Raw genomic sequence first — 19,783 nt, forward strand, 5'->3', positions numbered from 1 at the left:
AAATCGCCTACTTCTCCTGAGTACGTACAAATGCATCATTTGTTAGTTGATTTCCCGGCCATTCATTTGAATGATACTGACATTTTGTTTGAAACTGTGGATACATAAACTCGAAGTAATTGTGACAATTCCATGAATTGTGGTTTGGGCAACATCAGTTGTGCCAGTAACAGTTCTGAAGAAGAAAAAAAAAACGCATTCTGCAACAGATTTCTGTGACAAAGGGAAGGCAGTGAAATATTGGTTAAATGAAGGAGGGAAAAAACACTAAGTTACGCAATGTGAAAGGCGTTTTCACTTCGTAAAATAGGAGTGTGACCTATATAAATGGAAGAATCAATTACATGCCTTAAGAAATATGCGCCAAACGGAAACCTGAAACCATATGAATGAAAAACTGTTTGAAAGATTTAGAACTGCTCTTAAGAGGCTATGCACCTTCACTGATGCAGATCTGCGAGACTGGGCCCTTCAAACTGCATCTGACATGAACATTGCTAATTTCCAGGCTAGGTCAGCCTGGCTACGCAGGTTCAAGAAATCGTACAGAATAGGAAGTCGCAAAATTACCAAGCTTACATCACGTAAACATGTAGAGCAGCTGCTAGTGATAGACAATGCTACAGAGAAATTCATTGCTGACGTAAAGACAAAACTTTTTGTTATCCCCACAACCAGTGTTTATAACACTGTTCAGTCAGGTTTCGTGGAAGAACTGCGTGCATACTGCAGTTTATCATGTTGCTGTTGTGGTCTTCAGTCCTGAGACTGGTATGATGCAGCTCTCCATGCTACTCTATCCTGTGCAAGCTTCTTCATCTCCCAGTACCTACTGAAACCTACATCCTTCTGAATCTGCTTAGTGTATTCATGTCTTGGTCTCCCTCTACGATTTTTACCCTCCACACTGCCCTCCAATACTAAATTGGTGATCCCCTGATGCCTCTAAACATGTCCTACCAACCAATCCCTTCTACTAGTCAAGTTGTGCCACAAACCGCTCTTCTTCCCAATTCTCATCAATACCTCCTCATTAGTTATGTGATCTACCCATCTAATCTTCAGCATTCTTCTGTAGCACCACATTTCAAAAGCTTCTATTCTCTTCTTGTCTAAACTATTTATCGTCCATGTTTCACTTCCATCCATGGCTACACTCCATACAAATTCTTTCAGAAACGACTTCCTGACATTTAAATCTATACTCGATGTTAACAAATTTCTCTTCTTCAGAAACGCTTTCCTTGCCATTTCCAGTCTACATTTTATATACTCTCTACTTCGATCATCAGTTATTTTGCTCCCCAAATAGCAAAACTCATGTACTACTTTAAGTATCTCATTTCCTAATCTAATTACCGCAGCACCACCCAATTTGATTTGACTACATTCCATTATCATCGTTTTGCTTTTGTTGATGTTCATCTTATGTCCTCCTTTCAAGACGCTTTCCGTTCCGTTCAACTGCTCTTCCAAGTCCTTTGCTGTCTCTGACAGAATTACAATGTCATTGGTGAACCTCAAAGTTTTTATTTCTTCTCCATGGATTTTAATACCTACTCCGAATTTTTCTTTTGTTTCCTTTACTGCTTGCTCAAAATACAGATTGAATAACATCGGGGAGAGGCTACAACCCTGTCTCACTCCCTTCCCAACCACTGCTTCCCTTTCATGTCCCCTCAACTCTTATAACTGCCATCTGGTTTCTGTAGAAGTTGTAAATAGCCTTTCGCTCCCTGTATTTTACCCCTGCCACCTTAAGAATTTGAAAGAGAGTAGTCCAGTCAACATTGTCAAAAGCTTTCTCTACATCGACAAATACTAGAAACGTAGGTTTGCCTTTCCTTAATCTATTTTCTAATATAAGTCTTAGTGTCAGTATTGCTTCACGTGTTCCAATATTTCCACGGAATCCAAACTGATCTTCCCCGAGGTCGGCTTCTACCAGTTTTTCCATTCGTCTGTAAGGAATTCACATTAGTATATTGCAGCTGTGACTTATTAAACTGATAGTTCGGTACTTTTCACATCTGTCAACACCTGCTTTCTTTGGGATTGGAATTATTATATTCTTCCTGAAGTCATATCGGGGTGAAAAATGCAATGATGCATTCATATATGATAATGCCATCAGTAAGTACAACTGGTTTACTGTTTCTGCAGCTGTATACATGTCTTCAAGAACTGCAGTGCAAATTAGGACCAAAAGTAAAAAATAGACTGCTTAGTTGCAAAAATCTTGTAATCGACATATCAAAATCTGGGAAAATGGGAAAGAATAATTTTCAACATTTCGTTCAATATGTTTTCCCACCAGCCGCGAAAACTAATTCATTGCTTTTGTTGGATTCATGGTCTGGACATAATGACGCCTCTGTTTTTGAGGAGGACGACGAAAAATCTGTAAATGTAAAGTGAATTCCACCTTGAACTACTGGTGTGATTCAACCTCTCAATAAAGAATATTTGACAGTGGAAAGCATTTTTCAGAAAATTATCAGACAACATAATTTCCAATACATCTCTCTCATTTCAGGTTTATCAGCTGTCTTGTGGTTTCCGGTGACTAGAGGGAGCAGCGTGGTGCTGGTGTGCCAGAAACTCACTCCCACCTTACTATTGAGTTTACGTAATGTTTTTCGCAGATCTTCCTTTCAGGATAGCCGGCTGCAATTGTCTGCCCAACTTCTTCTCCGAAGATAAGATGCTGTTTTGGAGGAATTTCTTATACTCTTACAATAACTCCGTAAACTCAGGATACTTTTAAACCAATCTCACTATATTTTCAGTTCCACAAACAAGACACCATATAAATGACTTATTTTTGGAAGCCCAACAATTACCAGTTCGACAGATACTCTTACGTACTTTATAACAAATACAACCGAGAAAGCTCTAGCAAGTCCACCATCTAGACCTCACGGATGTAAGTGAGTAAGTAAGTGTCTTCTTTACTTTAACAACTTTCAACTGTTCTCAATAATGACTGATGTAGCACCGTCATGGAGTATGTTGCGTTTGCTTCTTGTGTTGGGTGTGTAACTTCCGAGGCAAGCGCTGTCACTACCTGCCCATGCCGATCAACCGTCTGATACATGCCAGTCGCACACGCGCGCGCACACACGCACGCACGCACGCACGCACACACACACACACACACACACACACACACACACACACACACACACACACAATCGTGGCGCAGTAGACACTTCCACTTTCACACACTCATCTTTAAAATAACGTGTGTTCGAGACGGAAATACAAGTGTGTCTAGAATTCACTGCGAAATTCTTGAGGCACTGCAGTGGAACAGTATTCTTAAGCTCCACTAATTTGTGCATTACGAATTTTCTTTGCTGTGCTTTATGAATCTGATCAAGTACGTCTGGTATGCAACACAATTTGCAGATCAACAGCTGGGACCATTTCTGACTCCATCCCAGTTCTGTCTAAATAAAACTAATGATTACTGCCCTTTGTCCGATGTGCCTGGTGCAAGAAAAATGTTTGTTTTTGTCATTCAATAATAAACACTTCACATTTTTGTAATGACTATAGGGAATAAAAAAAAACTGAAACTTCCTGGCAGATTAAAACTGTGTGCCGGACCAAGACTCGAACTCGGGACCTTTGCATTTCGCGGACAAGTGCTCTACCATCTGAGCTACCCAAGCACAACTCATGCCCCGTACTCACAGCTTTACTCCTGCCAGTACCTCATCTCCTACCTTCCAAACCTCACAGAAGCCCTCCTGCGAAACTTGCAGAACTAGCACTCCTGGAAGAAAGGATATTGCGGAGACATGGTTTTGCCACAGCCTGGGGGACGTTTCCAGAATGAAATTTTCACTCTGCAGCAGAGTGTGCCCGTGAAATGCAAAGGAGTTCAAGTCTTGGTCCTGCACACAGTTTTAATCTGCCAGGAAGTTTCATGTCAGCGCACACTATGCTGCAGAGTGAAAATTTCATTCTGGAAACAGAACTGTTTGATAGTCAAAAGTACAACATTCAAACATTATTATAAGGAATGGCCTACAGGAATTATAACATGTAGTACTGCAAGATACATTTCATTTCAGCAAATAAGCCCTCATTGATGGAAGTCATCTGTGACATCAAACATTGCCATGATTTTATTTTCTCTGCCATCCACTTTTATCAGAATTACATGTGCAAGAACTGAACTGTCGATATGAAGTTACTCAAAAAAAAAAATGTTTGTATAGTTTAAGCCACGTTTCGAACAAAGCAAACAGGCTAACAAGCACGAGCAAAAGAAAATTCTGTCTGGTGTACCCAGTAGGCCTCTTGCAGATCTTTCAATTGGATGCCACTCCAGCTATTTACACCCTAACCTTCCCCAGTTACCTAATCGGAAAATGGAGACCTGCAGTTTAATGTAGAATCCGAACCACAAGTCTTTCGTGGCCACTCCACCATCTATGAGAAGTGAATGATCAGTTAAAAATCATAGTGAGAATGTTGTGGTCTGAACGGGATCTGATCCCCTGCTTTCCGGATCACAGAACGCGTGCTTTGCCACTAGACCATTTTTGTTTTAGAAAAAAAAAAATATATATATATATATAAAAAGATTTGCCCATTAGACCTTGCACGCATAGTGGAAACGCTAGCTGTGTCACCTCTTGAGACGATGCTCGACGTCGGTAATTAGTGCTCTGTATATAAATTTCCTCTCAATGGTAATGATAAGCCAGGGAAAAATGGCAGCCGACATACAAGGAAAATTTTGCACCAGTGCTAAAGAGAGATAGAGATGCAGTTCTGTGTAAAGTGCACAATCTCCACTCATGTCACGCTTCCATACGAATTGAGACACTTAAATTCTTCCTTCCCTGCGACATTTTGCATATTCTGTCAAGAACAGTGTGCTCGCCATGCAAAATAATCCTCACTGAATAGCAAAGTTTCGCATTGTGGCTCTAACAAGATAAATTTGTATGCTGAATATCAGCTCCTAAAACTAATAACATGCAATGTTTACTACGTAGTGTTCTCTTCCATTCCCTCTAGTATAAACTATTCTACCCATATACAAGTGAATGGTAGTGAATTTTCTGCAAATGCTCATTCCCCCATTTTCACTTCCATTCATAACATATTAAACCAGGCTTTAGATGCTTAAAATTGGTGTGTGTGAACTCCAGATAATTCCACTACGTGATGCTGCGTGATTCGCCGAATCATGCTCTAGGTGGGCAGGGCTGTACAAACCGCTGTTATAAGCTGTTCTTCGCGCAGCACAAATGTGTAACTTCAACATTTTTTTTTTTTTTTTTTTTTTTTACAAAATAGCTGCAGTGCCTCTTAACAGCTAAAATTTTGGCAGTGCATTTTTTTGTCGTCTTCTTCGTGTGTAAAAAATTTCAGCATAGGTTTCCACATATATTATTGGACCATTCCCTCGTGAGCTTCGCAATTGCCAGTGTCCTATTACAATGCTTTGCTGCCATGGGGTCAATGGGCTGAGACCCACCTTCCAGTTTTTGCAAGACGTGGGCTTGAGGTTGTAATAAATCAAAAAAGGGATTCTGCTACCTTTGACTGGCTTCTGATTCACCCTGATCCACTATCCTGCACCAGAGCATACCCACATGCTTTGCAAGTGGTGTCAGAAGTGCTGATGGAGACTACAATGGTGGTTTGATGTCTGCAGCAGCAAAGGGCAATGCAAGTAAGTAGCAACATGTATATTTGATAACCGCTCATGGGGTCCTTGGTATTTGTTGTTCCTGGATTGTCCTCTTCCAGCTGTCCTGTTTTTCATTATGTCCGCTGCGGATTAAGTTGTGATACCTGAACAGGCACAAGGGATGAACTAATAACACTAGTTGTGTGTACACGGTGTAACCTTCCAGCTTATGTGGTACCGCGCACCGAATCAGACAACAGGGTATGCTAGGTATGCTGTAAATAAGGGCATTATGCCAGGCAGTGCAAGGAAAGGCTCGATTGAGACAAGGAAGGCCATGGTTACCAGTAAAGTCTAGGTAAATGTAGATATTAGGTGACTGAAGGCGTAACTGTAATGAATATTATCATGTAAATTAGCGGTTTAATAGTTCTCGAAGGGTCTACCAAGAAGATACTTGGTCTGAAAGTCATAGAGTGCCTGAGTCATATGCAGAGCTTTTCTTTTTCTCTCCGTATCTGTGCCACACTCCTGCTTATTCTTATTTTCTAGTTAGTTAGTCATAAACTGTAGTACAATGCTGACAAAGAAAGTCAAACACAAATCACTGTCACAATAGTAACTTATGGTATGGGTTTTTTGAGTTCATATCATACAACACTGGCTCAAAGCAATGTGGCAAAGTGCTGAAATGTCCCAGATGTGAGATAGGTCACTGGCCATGACATCGCTGTTACATTGCTCCAGGTTCTTTGAAATTAAGTGGGCACAATACCAAAAAATGTACCCAAGATAACTGCCCAAATCAGTGTCAACATGATAGGAGAATGTATCAGTATCAGGGGGTGATCTTGAGGAGAAAGTCTTATAGGGCACTAGCGAATCCCATAATACTTTTCAATTGCTAAATATGTATGTGGATCGCATGTACACCCCAATCTGTGATATCCGTGTGAATTGTGTCAGGATGCAAATTTCTGCCTCTTATTGCAACTTCGCACACTTTGAAGGTACAGAAATTGAAATTATATAAAATATCACATAGAATAGGAATTAAAAAGGCTCCTTTGGCTTAGCTTTTGAATTTTACTGCTTTAAGTTCTTTAAAAAATTTTTACACAATAGAATTACAAAGCTTCAGGATATTTTTCATTTTTGTATACTGTGTGGTAAGAGAACAAACTGGTTTTCTGAACAACTAGTTTGCGAAAGGGTAACATACAACTGACCATGTGAATGATCATAAACCAGTTCCAATGTATCTGAATGTCTGATACAGAGGCTTCTTTATCATTACTGCCAACGAGACAATGATCTGCTTAAACTGAATGGGTACATTGGTTGGAATATGAGAGAAACCTCTCCCGCTGTTGGATCTATGAGGACAGCAGTTTCAATGACATAATTTCGCGTAGTTTTAATCTGCGAATGGGTAGCATTACAAAGTTTTGGATGATTCAGATTGCATATCAGTAGTCTTAATGTAAGCTGATAAGCCGTAAACATAACTTTATTAATAAACAGGTTTTCTGTTAAAAGCAACTGCCAGGAAGAAAACAGGACATTCTTGTGTATATAATTTTCATTTAAATTTACATACATGGAAAAGCAATATATATGGGAGAAACAATTTGTCCAACCGCTTTCATCTTATGCTATCGTAGTTAAAACTGACTGTGTGGAAGCAAACAAAGCTGCACATTTTCATGGCACAGCATAGCACGACATTTTTTTCTTGCAGTCATTTTGGATAGAAAAGCTGTACATCGCAGTTCAAAAAATATACAGCTTATGTCCTTCCATAGGTTTATTACAATATTGCATAAAAATCTGAAGTATATCGGTCAAGAACTTTCTGAAATTTTTGCTAACAATGTTTGCTTTTCATAGGCAAAGAAGATGAGCGATATGTTGTTAAAGCTAAGGATAACACATGGAAAATGGTGAGTGCAAGAGTGCGTAATGTTAGTAGGAGTACCATTGTATGATGGCTCCCAAGGTTCCCACAACACTATTCCTCTGAGATGGTTTAACACAGCTGCCAACACTGATTGAATCAGACTTAAGGACGTCTCAGCAGACAGCTTGGAGAGTGCTGCAGGAAGCAGCAAGTGACCATGAAAAGCAGCAACTTAGAAGGGGACTGTATGAACTTTTCCCTCATTGATCTGACTCATATTGACAGTGAGTGTAGGGCAAGACTAGGAATTCAACACGAGGCTGAAATTGACTGTAGAAACATGGAAAACAATAATTTTTAGGACACAGAGCACATGTAATGAATGCAGAATTTTGCCTATGAATGGTTTTTTCAGTGTGTCAAACTGCCAGACAAAGTTTGTTTACACTCATAAACAGCTCTGGGTCATATATAATTTTGCAGTGTACCATGCAAATCAAAGCATATCACCAAATATTAACGCAGACAACTGATGGTGTACGATTGATTGAATTTTTACACAATATTCTCTAGATGCTCTGTCTCCACTCTAATTGATAATGCATATACAATTTTGTATTTGTATTAGAAGATTCTCCAATTGCCCGTAAAAATAAACATTGCAAGGCTGCACCAGCAGAGTACATTATGGAGGAATTTCTTTAATACTGAACATTGGCCGACCCCCTCCATCCTGGGAAGTTTCACTGTATAAACCCAGATTAATCTGCCTGAACTGAAGAGCAAAATAAATGGTTCTTCCCTGACATATGGACTCAAGGTATCTGTTAAAAGATCCTTGTTTAAGCTGTTTTGAGTTTGCTGAACTTTAAGGATGATATTGTAACATTTTTGTATTTGCTTGCATTGTCATTGACTTAGTCCGAATGAGGTCAGTGGTCTCTTGCAAGCAAACAAAAACTGTTGGTAGTAATTTTCCAGATAAGGTGACAGAATACTGTGCAATCCTCAAATATGTCACCTTATGCATATCCTTTCACTGCACAAGAACTACCTTTTTTCCTCATATAGCGAGAATTTGGTCATAAATTGACTGATATTGGCACCCTAGAACAAATATAGTTTACAAATTAGTGTTTTATAGTCTGTAAAAGTTCTATTGCAATTGATATGAATGAATGGGTTCTTTTTTCTGTAATAGCAGTTTGATCAATGTTAAAAATAAAAGCCTTGTCTGGATTAGGAAATTTGCTGCAGCATCAAAGACCTCCTGCTGTGAAGTATTTTCACTCTCGATGCTTTCTTTTGAAGAACATGACACAAGAGTCTGAAGTTTTAAATTTCAAATCAGGAAATTTGCTAGCAGCAGCAAGAAACCACTGCTGCAAGTTTCTCACTTACCTGATGATCACATTCCCAAGCTCCTATGAAATGATCATAGGTCCACAAAACAATTGTTTTAAGTGGTTCATTCTTCATTTCACATTATTTTATATGTTCTTCCAATCTTTTCCAATTAGTAACGCTTTTGAGCTGTGACACTCCTTCTATGAAGAATGGCCAAACTCCATCCTGGATGCTCTCTCATTAGATTAATGATCCTCCTATTGTAATCCAGAAGAATATAATTGCTGTCCATCTTTCCTTTCTTCTCAAAAGGCTCGTAATCATCCGATTAAGATGAAGTAATTTCTTTACTTTCTTCAAACAGTCATCCTTCATATATTTCCCAGTGGGCAATTAGTTCATCTTGTATCACAAGTTGTTTCTCTACTAGCATTTTAAAAGTGTTGCGAAATATTGCTTCTCCAATTTCATGAGTTCTTGAAGATGCAATGAAGGTGCTTTGGAGAAAGATCTGTTCACTATGCACATGTGTTGTTTTTAAAAATTGCACTTTTTAAAATTCCCTGTAAAGCAATTCGTCTTCAGAATCAAGTTCACATTCTCTTATTGTTAAAGACAACGTATATCACCAAATTTGCTCATAAAATCGAGATATCTTAGAGCATTAGCAAGTATCTACCTCAAGTGCTAACTAATGAATGAAGGATTGTCTGGGTTTGTGAACACTGTTCCCTTTCTCGTTCCACCAACTGGAAGTCTCTTGTGCACATATAGCTGTTTCTGGTGAGGGGGTCATAAACTACCTGCAGGAATACTGGGAAATTAGGTTTGTATAGTGAGTGGTATTGTATCTGAACATATACAGGGAAAATGGGCTAATGGAGGGTCGAAAACAATTGGTTCACAGTTTGTCATCGTGTAGCAGCAAGGACACAGAGAAAATTGGCTCACAGTGAAACGGAAAGTTTCTGCAGCAACTTGGTTATAATAAGAAACTACTTCCAAACTTTTACACAAAAATCCAATTTTTCAATGTAAAGTCTATGAAAATAATAAATGATTCATTACATATTGATAATTTATGCAGTCATAATTAATCTGTCATTACAATTATAAAGAAATTAAAAAAAAAGTACCGGCAGCGAGATTCTATCCCAAGATCTTACACTTTTGAAACTAAGTACATACTCACCTGGTTGTGGACACACTGAATACTAATGATCATACAAAGAATATAAACATGCCTAAAATTTTCAAACTCAATTTACTCAAAAATGGTTGAGAGTTGTCTCTTCCTATTTACATATACTGAAGTCCTAGTCGTGCCCTACACATCCTGTCAATGCAAATCAAACGGGTGTGAAGAAGGTTGTACAATCCCACCGTTAGGCACATGCAGTATAAGCGTAACAACACATCTCTACTTGTTCTCAGGACTAGTGATAGTTTTCAGGAACAGTAAGTGACTGGTACCATATAAACTGTAGAGGGATTTCAAATGTGTCCAAGTATCTTTCATACTTGTTAAAGTGTCACAGGTGGACTCTTATAGATGTGAGCCGAAGAATAACCAGACGTGTCTCTGAATAACTGTAAAGAATTGACAAGTTTCAGGCGCAGCAAAAGATAAAGTTTGGCAGGCTGAATTCTTTGACGAGGTGAGGGGTATAAGAACATGAGCATAGGCAAATGAGCTACCTGTCAAAGTGGGCCACTTATGGCAATATGCTGACCCACTGTTCTACCCTGGCATTCACCAGGCATTGCTGTCCTCCACCTGCTGGTCAGTGCCTGGATGATTACTAAAACCAGGGACACACTGGTATGTGGATCATCACTTCTGCAATCACTATTATGCAACAAACCCATTGTGGTGCTAATAAATGCTGGGATGTGGCCATGCTGGACACATGTTGAGCAGCGAGTCATCGATTATCATAGTGTTGGCCTTTAATGTGAGGTCACAGACATTCTGCCCTCATCATGAAAGGACCACCTGCATAATGAGTCCAGCCAGTACCTAATTGTCAAAGTGAGGCCCTCGTAGCCACGAGCCACAGGGGCATTCACCAGTGCCAGTTGCCTGTCTGGGGGTCACTCCTTTGATGCCTGTCCTATCACTTGCCACGGTTGGGCAGGACTCAGTGCCTCACACTCAGTGGGCTGTAATGCCACATCAGCCCTGACAGAGCACAGCTGCTGGCTGAAATTGCCTACAGTGCAAGATTGCACCACACCTGGACTGCACTGAGCACAGCAGTTGGCTAGTGTCCTACTACAATGCTTCAATGCCACTGTATTCGTGGATCGAAGCCCACCTTCCAGCTGATGCCAGACGAGGTCTTGCAATAAATCAATAAAGCGATTCTGCTAAATTGAAGAGGCTGCTTACTTACTCTGACCCACTATCCTCTACCAGAAAATACTGATACCCTCTACAAGGTGTGTACTACTGAACATGGTGTGTGGTTAGTTGTGTACAGTAAGGCTAATGACAAGGGCAGAGTAGAGAGGTGGTGATGTAGTGGGCAGGGTGCTGGAAGGCAGGATTCTGTGGAGATCTCTCGTTCAAGGCAGAGCATAACGACAACACAATGTCACTTCAGAGCTTGTATGTTTCTGTACATATGTCATGTATAAATAATCAAGGGTCTGTGCAACTGATTTAACACAGTTGTAATAATAAGTAAATGGGATGAAATTAGTCCATAAAGCTGTTACTTGCAAGAAGATGATAACCTAAGTATGTTCATATATTTATTTTGTATTTTTATTATTTATCTGAGGCCAGTGAATCGAGTTAAACAGTACAAATCTCTGTCATAGCAGGTGCTGCATGTACCTACCAATGCCATATGGAGGGCAAAGGAGGCCCTCAAAACACTCCTGATTACTTCCAAGGGTGTGCAAAACAGGATATGATGTTTGTACTCATGTCTTTACTAAAGGTTTGTCAATGTTAAGAAACAGACAAATTACTTTATTCAATGAAAGTCAGAAGAATAAGGAAACACTAAATCTCTATTAATGTGAATGATACTCCCAAAAAATAGTAAAGTGAAGATGCAGCAATTGGAGAGTGAAAAAAAGAAAGACAACAACATTAGATTCGTTGGTTTTGAAATTTTGGAAAGGAAAAGTGATATACTGACAAGTTAATACTCATAATTTTAGTTTTGATTCTGATGCTTGGAATCTCATTCTATGCTCTCTCTGGGAAGGCCAATCAATATGAAGTGCAGTGTGTAATATGAGAGAACATAGCAGAATATTTTCTTAAACTTTCATATTTGTCCTCCACTGTCTTTCGCACTTTAGAACTAGAGTTCCTGTTATTGTTCTTGGTCCACCTTTTGATTTACACATGACTGTACTCACAGATAAAAAGCCTCTTCTTAGTTAGTTGACACAAAATGGCCAGTTCTTAAAGCACAGTCCTTCCTGAGGAAGAGACTGTAGAGCTTCTAGAGGAATATTTATGTGAATATGAGACGATGATTTTGAAGACAATGATTTTGATGGTGACATGATTCATTTGCCAACAATTTGAGTGAAGTGGCGATGGAAACAGTCCACCCTTCGAGCTTCAAAAAATATCACAATGAAAAGTTTTGTATTGTACTGCTTACATAAATACATTTGAATGGAGACACACTTTTTATTTTAATGTATACCCAAATTGTTGGTCAGAGGTCTCACGTTTTCCACAAAGAGACTCGCACAAATATCTGTGGAGTGCTAACTGCTCAGGTGGTAGCAATTTAAATAAAAGTGATGGAGACACCCTGCGTCAGCATTACAGAATGCTAAGGGTTAAAACTGCCTCTCGTTTGAATATATTATCTTCTGACTTGTATCCTTGCCTGTGCCTAATCCCCAGCAGATCACATGACGCTTCACACACTGTTTTCATCTTATAGAACAATGGCAATTTTTTTTTTTTTTTTTTTGCAAAAACTTAAATTGATATGCTCAAGAATTCTACAGTACAATTCTATATATTCATTTAGTGCTCACAGCATCAACCCAAAGTTAAGTGGTCTCATGATTCTAAGCATTTTTAAACCAGCCAACTCAGAAATGTGTGAATTACTTACTGTACTTCACATGTAAGATTATAAATGAAACTTAAAAGGAACTCACAGCATATACGCCGCCTTTGTGTGCTGGGGAGCCAATTTCACCAACGAGGTCAGCAGATGCACCATCATACAGAAACACCTTACCATCAAAGCCTGCTGATGCAAAATGATTCCCACTGGGTGAGTACCTAACTGCCTGAACAAATTTACTGTGTTCCTGAAACACACAAAATACATAGCTATCATTTCACATCTCATATGGAAAAAGTTTTTGCATTATTTTTGACATGCTTCATAAACATAATAATAATAATGTGTTCCTATTATCAAAAAAGCAAAGCTGAACTATAACACTAATAATTTTTGACATTATTGTGGAACAACAGCAATAGTACTTAGAAAAAGAGTTACAAGCTTGTCATACAATCCATAACAAACATTTTAGATGACACAATGTTCATGTCATTGGAAGTTAAAAATCTTTACACAAATATTCCCAGCAGAGAGACAACTGATATCATTAGAGCTAACTTGGTGAAACATATAAGGATGAATACCAGTGAACTAGTAGAATTTGTAGCATTTACTTAAAACTGTGTTACCATACATCTTGACTGCAGTTTTTTCAGTAGCGGGATATTCTTTCAAAAAGACGGGCTGGTATAGGTATTCCCTCGCTCACTGGGAAAGTAGAGGATATATTCATAAACTACAACAACTGTGAATTGTTTGAAAAAAAACCTGGAAATTAGGGCCAAAACTATATTTTATGAAAGATGCCTTGATGATACTATACTACTTTGTAGGGGCACTAAAAATGAAATCAATAATGTTGCACAAATGTTAAGCAGTATTCTTCTTGAGATGCAATTCATCGTCAAATATGAAGACTAATTAATTAATTTCCTGGACTTGACAATTATAAATAATAAAGACAAGCATCAGTATGGTACATTTAGAGAACCTAAAACCACAGCTGCAGTTATTAATGCAAAAGAAATTGAAAAGAAAATCCTAATTTTGAAACAAATTGCAAGTGCCAATGACTACAATACTGGATAAGTAGATGATGTTCTAAATAAGGCAAAATGGGGACTGGTAAATATTTCAACCATAGAAATACCCGGTTTCATCAGTGTAACATAAACGGGTTCAAAGATGATAATGTACAGATAAACATGATAACACAAAGACAGTCATCTCAACCAATGAAACCGGTGTTTATGATAGCAAGTACAAAGATTGTGATTACATGATGCAGTGGTGCATCGTTCTTGACAACTGAGAGTTGGGCATTGTCATGGATTTCATCTCATGGATATCAGTAGTTGTGTCAGTTTGGCCCCTTAAACACCTTCAAGTCTTTCTTATGATCAGATGTGTGAGTTGCTTTCTACCAAGCACTGTACATGCACTCACATTATTGCTGTTCATGTGGAGTTTTACCGTTGCCAAAAGTGGCCAAAAAAGCCATACAGGGCATGGGCAGCAAAACTACATGTATTTAGCCAGCATTCTAATTTTGTGACAAATATTCATAAGGAATCCTAAGCCGATCAAATTGTTTGTGATGCAATAATACATTTTGCTCCTGATAGAGAAGTTCGAGAACGAGCTCTACAGTGTGAAAATCTTATGGTTGCGGAAGTATTGAACATTTGAAGTTTCATGTGCTGTAGGTGGTCCGAAGTTTCAGAAATCAGTTTCTCTCACCCTTCCCAGCCATCAGTCATTTCACAAGCGAATATAGACATTACTGCAACAGTCCAGCAGATGTATCAGTGTCATATAGGTAATCATCGTTTGCCTTCAAGCCCATACTGCTTCATTCAACACGAACAGACCATGCATGGCAAGCACTGGGCAATGTGGAACAGGTGCCATATGAAAGGACATTGTTTCCGTATCCAACTCCTTTCCAAACATGAGTGAGGATGAAACAAACATGGATGCATACAGCAGTGACAGTGCCTCAAAGTAAGTCATACATTGAAGTATGTGTGTGTTTAACAAACCGCTGAACACAAGTAGAGACAGGTGCAGCAGCAAAATTATTGAATTCTCAGACTTAAGAGGATTTGGGTTCTCCCCCTCTGATTCTAGTGTCATGGAGGCTGGTGAGTTATAAGAAACAACAGATTCTCATTCTTGGCCAGTTTTCTGCACCTGTCTCTTAAAAGGCTATGATTCGTTCATTAACATTCCTACTTGTAGACAACGCTTACACTGAAAATCTGTTTGGTTTGGATTCTCCATCAATGATGAAGTGCATTTCGTTTCTGATATACACTCCTGGAAATTGAAATAAGAACACCGTGAATTCATTGTCCCAGGAAGGGGAAACTTTATTGACACATTCCTGGGGTCAGATACATCACATGATCACACTGACAGAACCACAGGCACATAGAGACAGGCAACAGAGCATGCACAATGTCGGCACTAGTACAGTGTATATCCACCTTTCGCAGCAATGCAGGCTGCTATTCTCCCATGGAGACGATCGTAGAGATGCTGGATGTAGTCCTGTGGAACGGCTTGCCATGCCATTTCCACCTGGCGCCTCAGTTGGACCAGCGTTCGTGCTGGACGTGCAGACCGAGTGAGACGACGCTTCATCCAGTCCCAAACATGCTCAATGGGGGACAGATCCGGAGATCTTGCTGGCCAGGGTAGTTGACTTACACCTTCTAGAGCACGTTGGGTGGCACGGGATACATGCGGACGTGCATTGTCCTGTTGGAACAGCAAGTTCCCTTGCCGGTCTAGGAATGGTAGAACGATGGGTTCGATGACGGTTTGGATGTACCGTGCACTATTCAGTGTCCCCTCGACGATCACCAGTGGTGTACGGCCAGTGTAGGAGATCGCTCCCCACACCATGATGCCGGGTGTTGGCCCTGTGTGCCTCGGTCGTATGCAGTCCTGATTGTGGCGCTCACCTGCACGGCGCCAAACACGCATACGACCATCATTGGCACCAAGGCAGAAGCGACTCTCATCGCTGAAGACAACACGTCTCCATTCGTCCCTCCATTCACGCCTGTCGCGACACCACTGGAGGCGGGCTGCACGATGTTGGGGCGTGAGCGGAAGACGGCCTAACGGTGTGCGGGACCGTAGCCCAGCGTCATGGAGACGGTTGCGAATGGTCCTCGCCGATACCCCAGGAGCAACAGTGTCCCTAATTTGCTGGGAAGTGGCGGTGCGGTCCCCTACGGCACTGCGTAGGATCCTACGGTCTTGGCGTGCATCCGTGCGTCGCTGCGGTCCGGTCCCAGGTCGACGGGCACGTGCACCTTCCGCCGACCACTGGCGACAACATCGATGTACTGTGGAGACCTCACGCCCCACGTGTTGAGCAATTCGGCGGTACGTCCACCCGGCCTCCCGCATGCCCACTATACGCCCTCGCTCAAACTCCGTCAACTGCACATACGGTTCACGTCCACACTGTCGCGGCATGCTACCAGTGTTAAAGACTGCGATGGAGCTCCATATGCCACGGCAAACTGGCTGACACTGACGGCGGCGGTGCACAAATGCTGCGCAGCTAGCGCCATTTGACGGCCAACACCGCGGTTCCTGGTGTGTCCGCTGTGCCGTGCGTGTGATCATTGCTTGTACAGCCCTCTCGCAGTGTCCGGAGCAAGTATGGTGGGTCTGACACACCGGTGTCAATGTGTTCTTTTTTCCATTTCCAGGAGTGTAGTTCCATATCAACAGTTAGATGCCCTCTGTGCATAATTTTCCTCTCTTTTCTCCCCAGAACTGTGTTGTGCAACAGATTTAAGGCTCATATTATGATGAAACAGACTGTCCGCCCCTGCTTTTTCCGCGTCTGCTCAGTATTGGTAACTTAAAAACAGTCAGTCATTGCTATCTATCTTTTGCTACACCCTGACGAGCTGTTAGCAAAATTGTCAGGGGCCATTATTTTTCAGAGACTGATTTGGCGGAGGCATATTTACAGCTGCCACTCGATGAGGAATCTAAACACCTTCTAGTTATCGATACCCCATTTGGGCTTTATCAATACCAGTGTTTGTCGTTTGACATACTGTATCAGAACCAGGTGCGCTCAACTTTTTAGATGACAGTAGCATCTGGCGCCTCTACAGATGAACATTTGTAGAACCTTCATGCACTATTTTCAGTTTTACAGTCTGCTGGGCTAAAATGTCATTTGGACAAGACACAGCTTTTTCAACCATACATTATTTATTTGGGTTCTGAAGTGTTGCGTGCTGCCATTAAACCACCGCACAGGCATACTGACGCTGTGGCCACACCCCCATGTCCATCAAGGAATTACAGGTCTTTTAAGGCAAAATTGCATAATACCACAAATTCATACCAGATGCTGCTACTGTAGCAGAAACCACTCCATGCATTATTATGTACAAATGTTCCTTTCCACTGTCCCCGGCTTATGACCGGGCAGTCAAGTTGTTGAAATCTAAGCTGCAGTCACCCCTTGTTCGGTCACTTTTCAGCCAGGCCAGCACCTCTTGTTAGCAACGGATGTGTCTCAGTTTAGCCTTGACGTCATCCTTGGTCATAAGTTTGGGGAGTGGTTCTGAACACCCTAATGCATATGCCTTTAAATCCCTTAATTCAGTGTAACAGCTAAATTATCACCTGGAGAAAGAGTCTTCGGCGATGGTGTATGATCTAAAAAAATTTCATGTTTTTCTAGACGGGTCTAAGTTTAACCTAATCACAGACCACAAAACTACTAGGTATCTCTTTTTAACCATTTGGCTTCCTAGCCACATATCGCTTACAGCAGTAGGCACTTTTCCTATCATGAGATAAATTTTCAACCTACAGCACTACATGTAAATGCTGACCCCTTATCGCATTTGCCGACTGGTCGGGCTCCAGAGTTTGATAAAGAGGAATTACTTTGCTTTCTTTGAGGCACGGAAACATAAAATGTTGTTGATGGTTTTCCTATTACTAGCACTAAAATTGCACCTGCAGATTCTGTTTTAAGTAAAGTTGTTTCTTTTGTGCAACATGGATGGCTGGACAAATTTCCGGCCTATAGCGTCCCCAGTGCCATATTACGAAAAGACTTAAAAACAATATTTATGAAGAAAAGACATTCATAAATTGAATAATATTTTTTTTTTCATGTAGCCGTAAAACAATAATTTCTCTGTCGAGAAATGCAAATAAATATAACAAAGTGATCTAAAGAGACAAGATACATATTATTGTGCACTTTTAATTTGTAAGAGGTGATCCCGATTTCATGTCCGCCTTCCTCGAATTAACCTGCATTCAAGTAATTTACAGTTCAACAATCGCAGCAGCCGATGCAGCCAACAACGCCATTACGTGGCGATATTAACTTATGAAAAATTAGCGGAAGCGGAAAACTCGCCTGCTATTAACATAGTATTAATTTTTCTCCACAGCCGCCCGACGTTGCAGAAAATACTTAGCTTTAAGATTCTTATTTTCAGTACCATAGCCGAGACCCAGAGCCAGGACTCCGACTACAATACAATGGTTAACAGAGGTAAGAAAAAATACTCTCGCGTGTGTGTGGGTCGCAATTGTAATTAATAACTAAAGATCTTTTGCTTTAAAGTGAATTGACTAGCCGAGGAAATTAATATGAAAAGTTTATTACATTGTTCAGCTTGTATGCTCATGTTTTAAGATGCAGCAAGTCTAACATTCATTAACGTAACAAATAATTTGAGATTAATATTGTTAAAAAGGAGAACTTCAGGAAAGCATTTAATCGTAAAATCAAAATTAAATGGAATATCATTTTTATTAAGGCCCACCACGTAAGTCGGCAACAATCAAATAATAATAATAACAATAATAATATATTAAATTACGACGGACGCAAGATTGGCGCCGCAACTTTGGGGCCCGATTAATATGATTCTATTGTACTGAATGTAATTATTTATGTGTCTAACTGTTGTAAAATATTAATGCTTATATGAATTCTTTTACATGTACAACAACAAAACCACACCCTGAGGAGATCTGGAGAAGAAAAAGTGTAGAAAAGAAAAGGGATTACGATAAAGAAAAATAAAGGTAAGGCCTATTGTGCAAGCATCCTGTGTAGCTCTGTGCGCAATATCGAACCCATATGCACATGAGATACCTTCGGTGTTTTGTGTATTTATGTGTTTATTTTTGGTGTGGATAATTATTCGTGTGTGTATCAGTGTTAAAGATTTGTCAGTGGCTTAAAGTGAATTTAGTATGGGTAAGATAGGACAACCTAAAGCATCCGTACTAGAAGAACAAAATTCTGTTAATATGGAAAGTGAGGATCATTTGCAAAACGTAAACGAATCCCAAGCCACCGCCTCCGGTAACATAATTTCCGGAGCGGAGGGCGAGGATCTATGGACTGTGAATGACGCTCCACAGCAGAATGGGAATAGAGTAAAAACTCCACTGCCTGGGCAGGGGGGCCAATCGAGTGCTAGATTAAGCGGGACACCAGTATGCTCACCAATTGCAGACCCATTTGCAGAATTTCTGCACAGGTTAGAAGAAAGAGATAGGGAGAGAGATCAAAAACTGGCTCAGATGCTACATGAGCAGGAGAAAAAATTAACGCAAATGATACATGACCAAGGGAAAGAATTTATGCAAAAGCTCAGTGAGCAAGAGCAGCGCAGTGAAGCGAAACTAGACCGTATACAAAGCGAACTTGCCGAGATGCAGGACGCGTGCAAAGAAATACCCGATCTTGTGCAAAGCTTAGCCGGCGAGATGCAAAAACTACAGATATCGCAGGCTAGGCTTGAAGAC

The 19,783-nt window shown here is 40.4% G+C and overlaps 1 protein-coding gene across 1 annotated transcript in view; it reads right to left on the reverse strand.

Annotated features, from left to right (window-relative positions):
* LOC126195538 (actin-interacting protein 1) overlaps positions 1–19,783 on the reverse strand; it is a 177,767-nt gene that overhangs the window by 98,039 nt on the left and 59,945 nt on the right. The window contains exon 6 of the mRNA XM_049934165.1: positions 13,047–13,202. Within this exon, the coding sequence (XP_049790122.1) occupies positions 13,047–13,202 (156 nt within the window). The remainder of the gene's footprint in view (positions 1–13,046; positions 13,203–19,783) is intronic.

This window comes from Schistocerca nitens, chromosome 1, assembly GCF_023898315.1.
Source record: "Schistocerca nitens isolate TAMUIC-IGC-003100 chromosome 1, iqSchNite1.1, whole genome shotgun sequence".
NCBI classification, from domain to species: Eukaryota; Metazoa; Arthropoda; class Insecta; order Orthoptera; family Acrididae; genus Schistocerca; species Schistocerca nitens.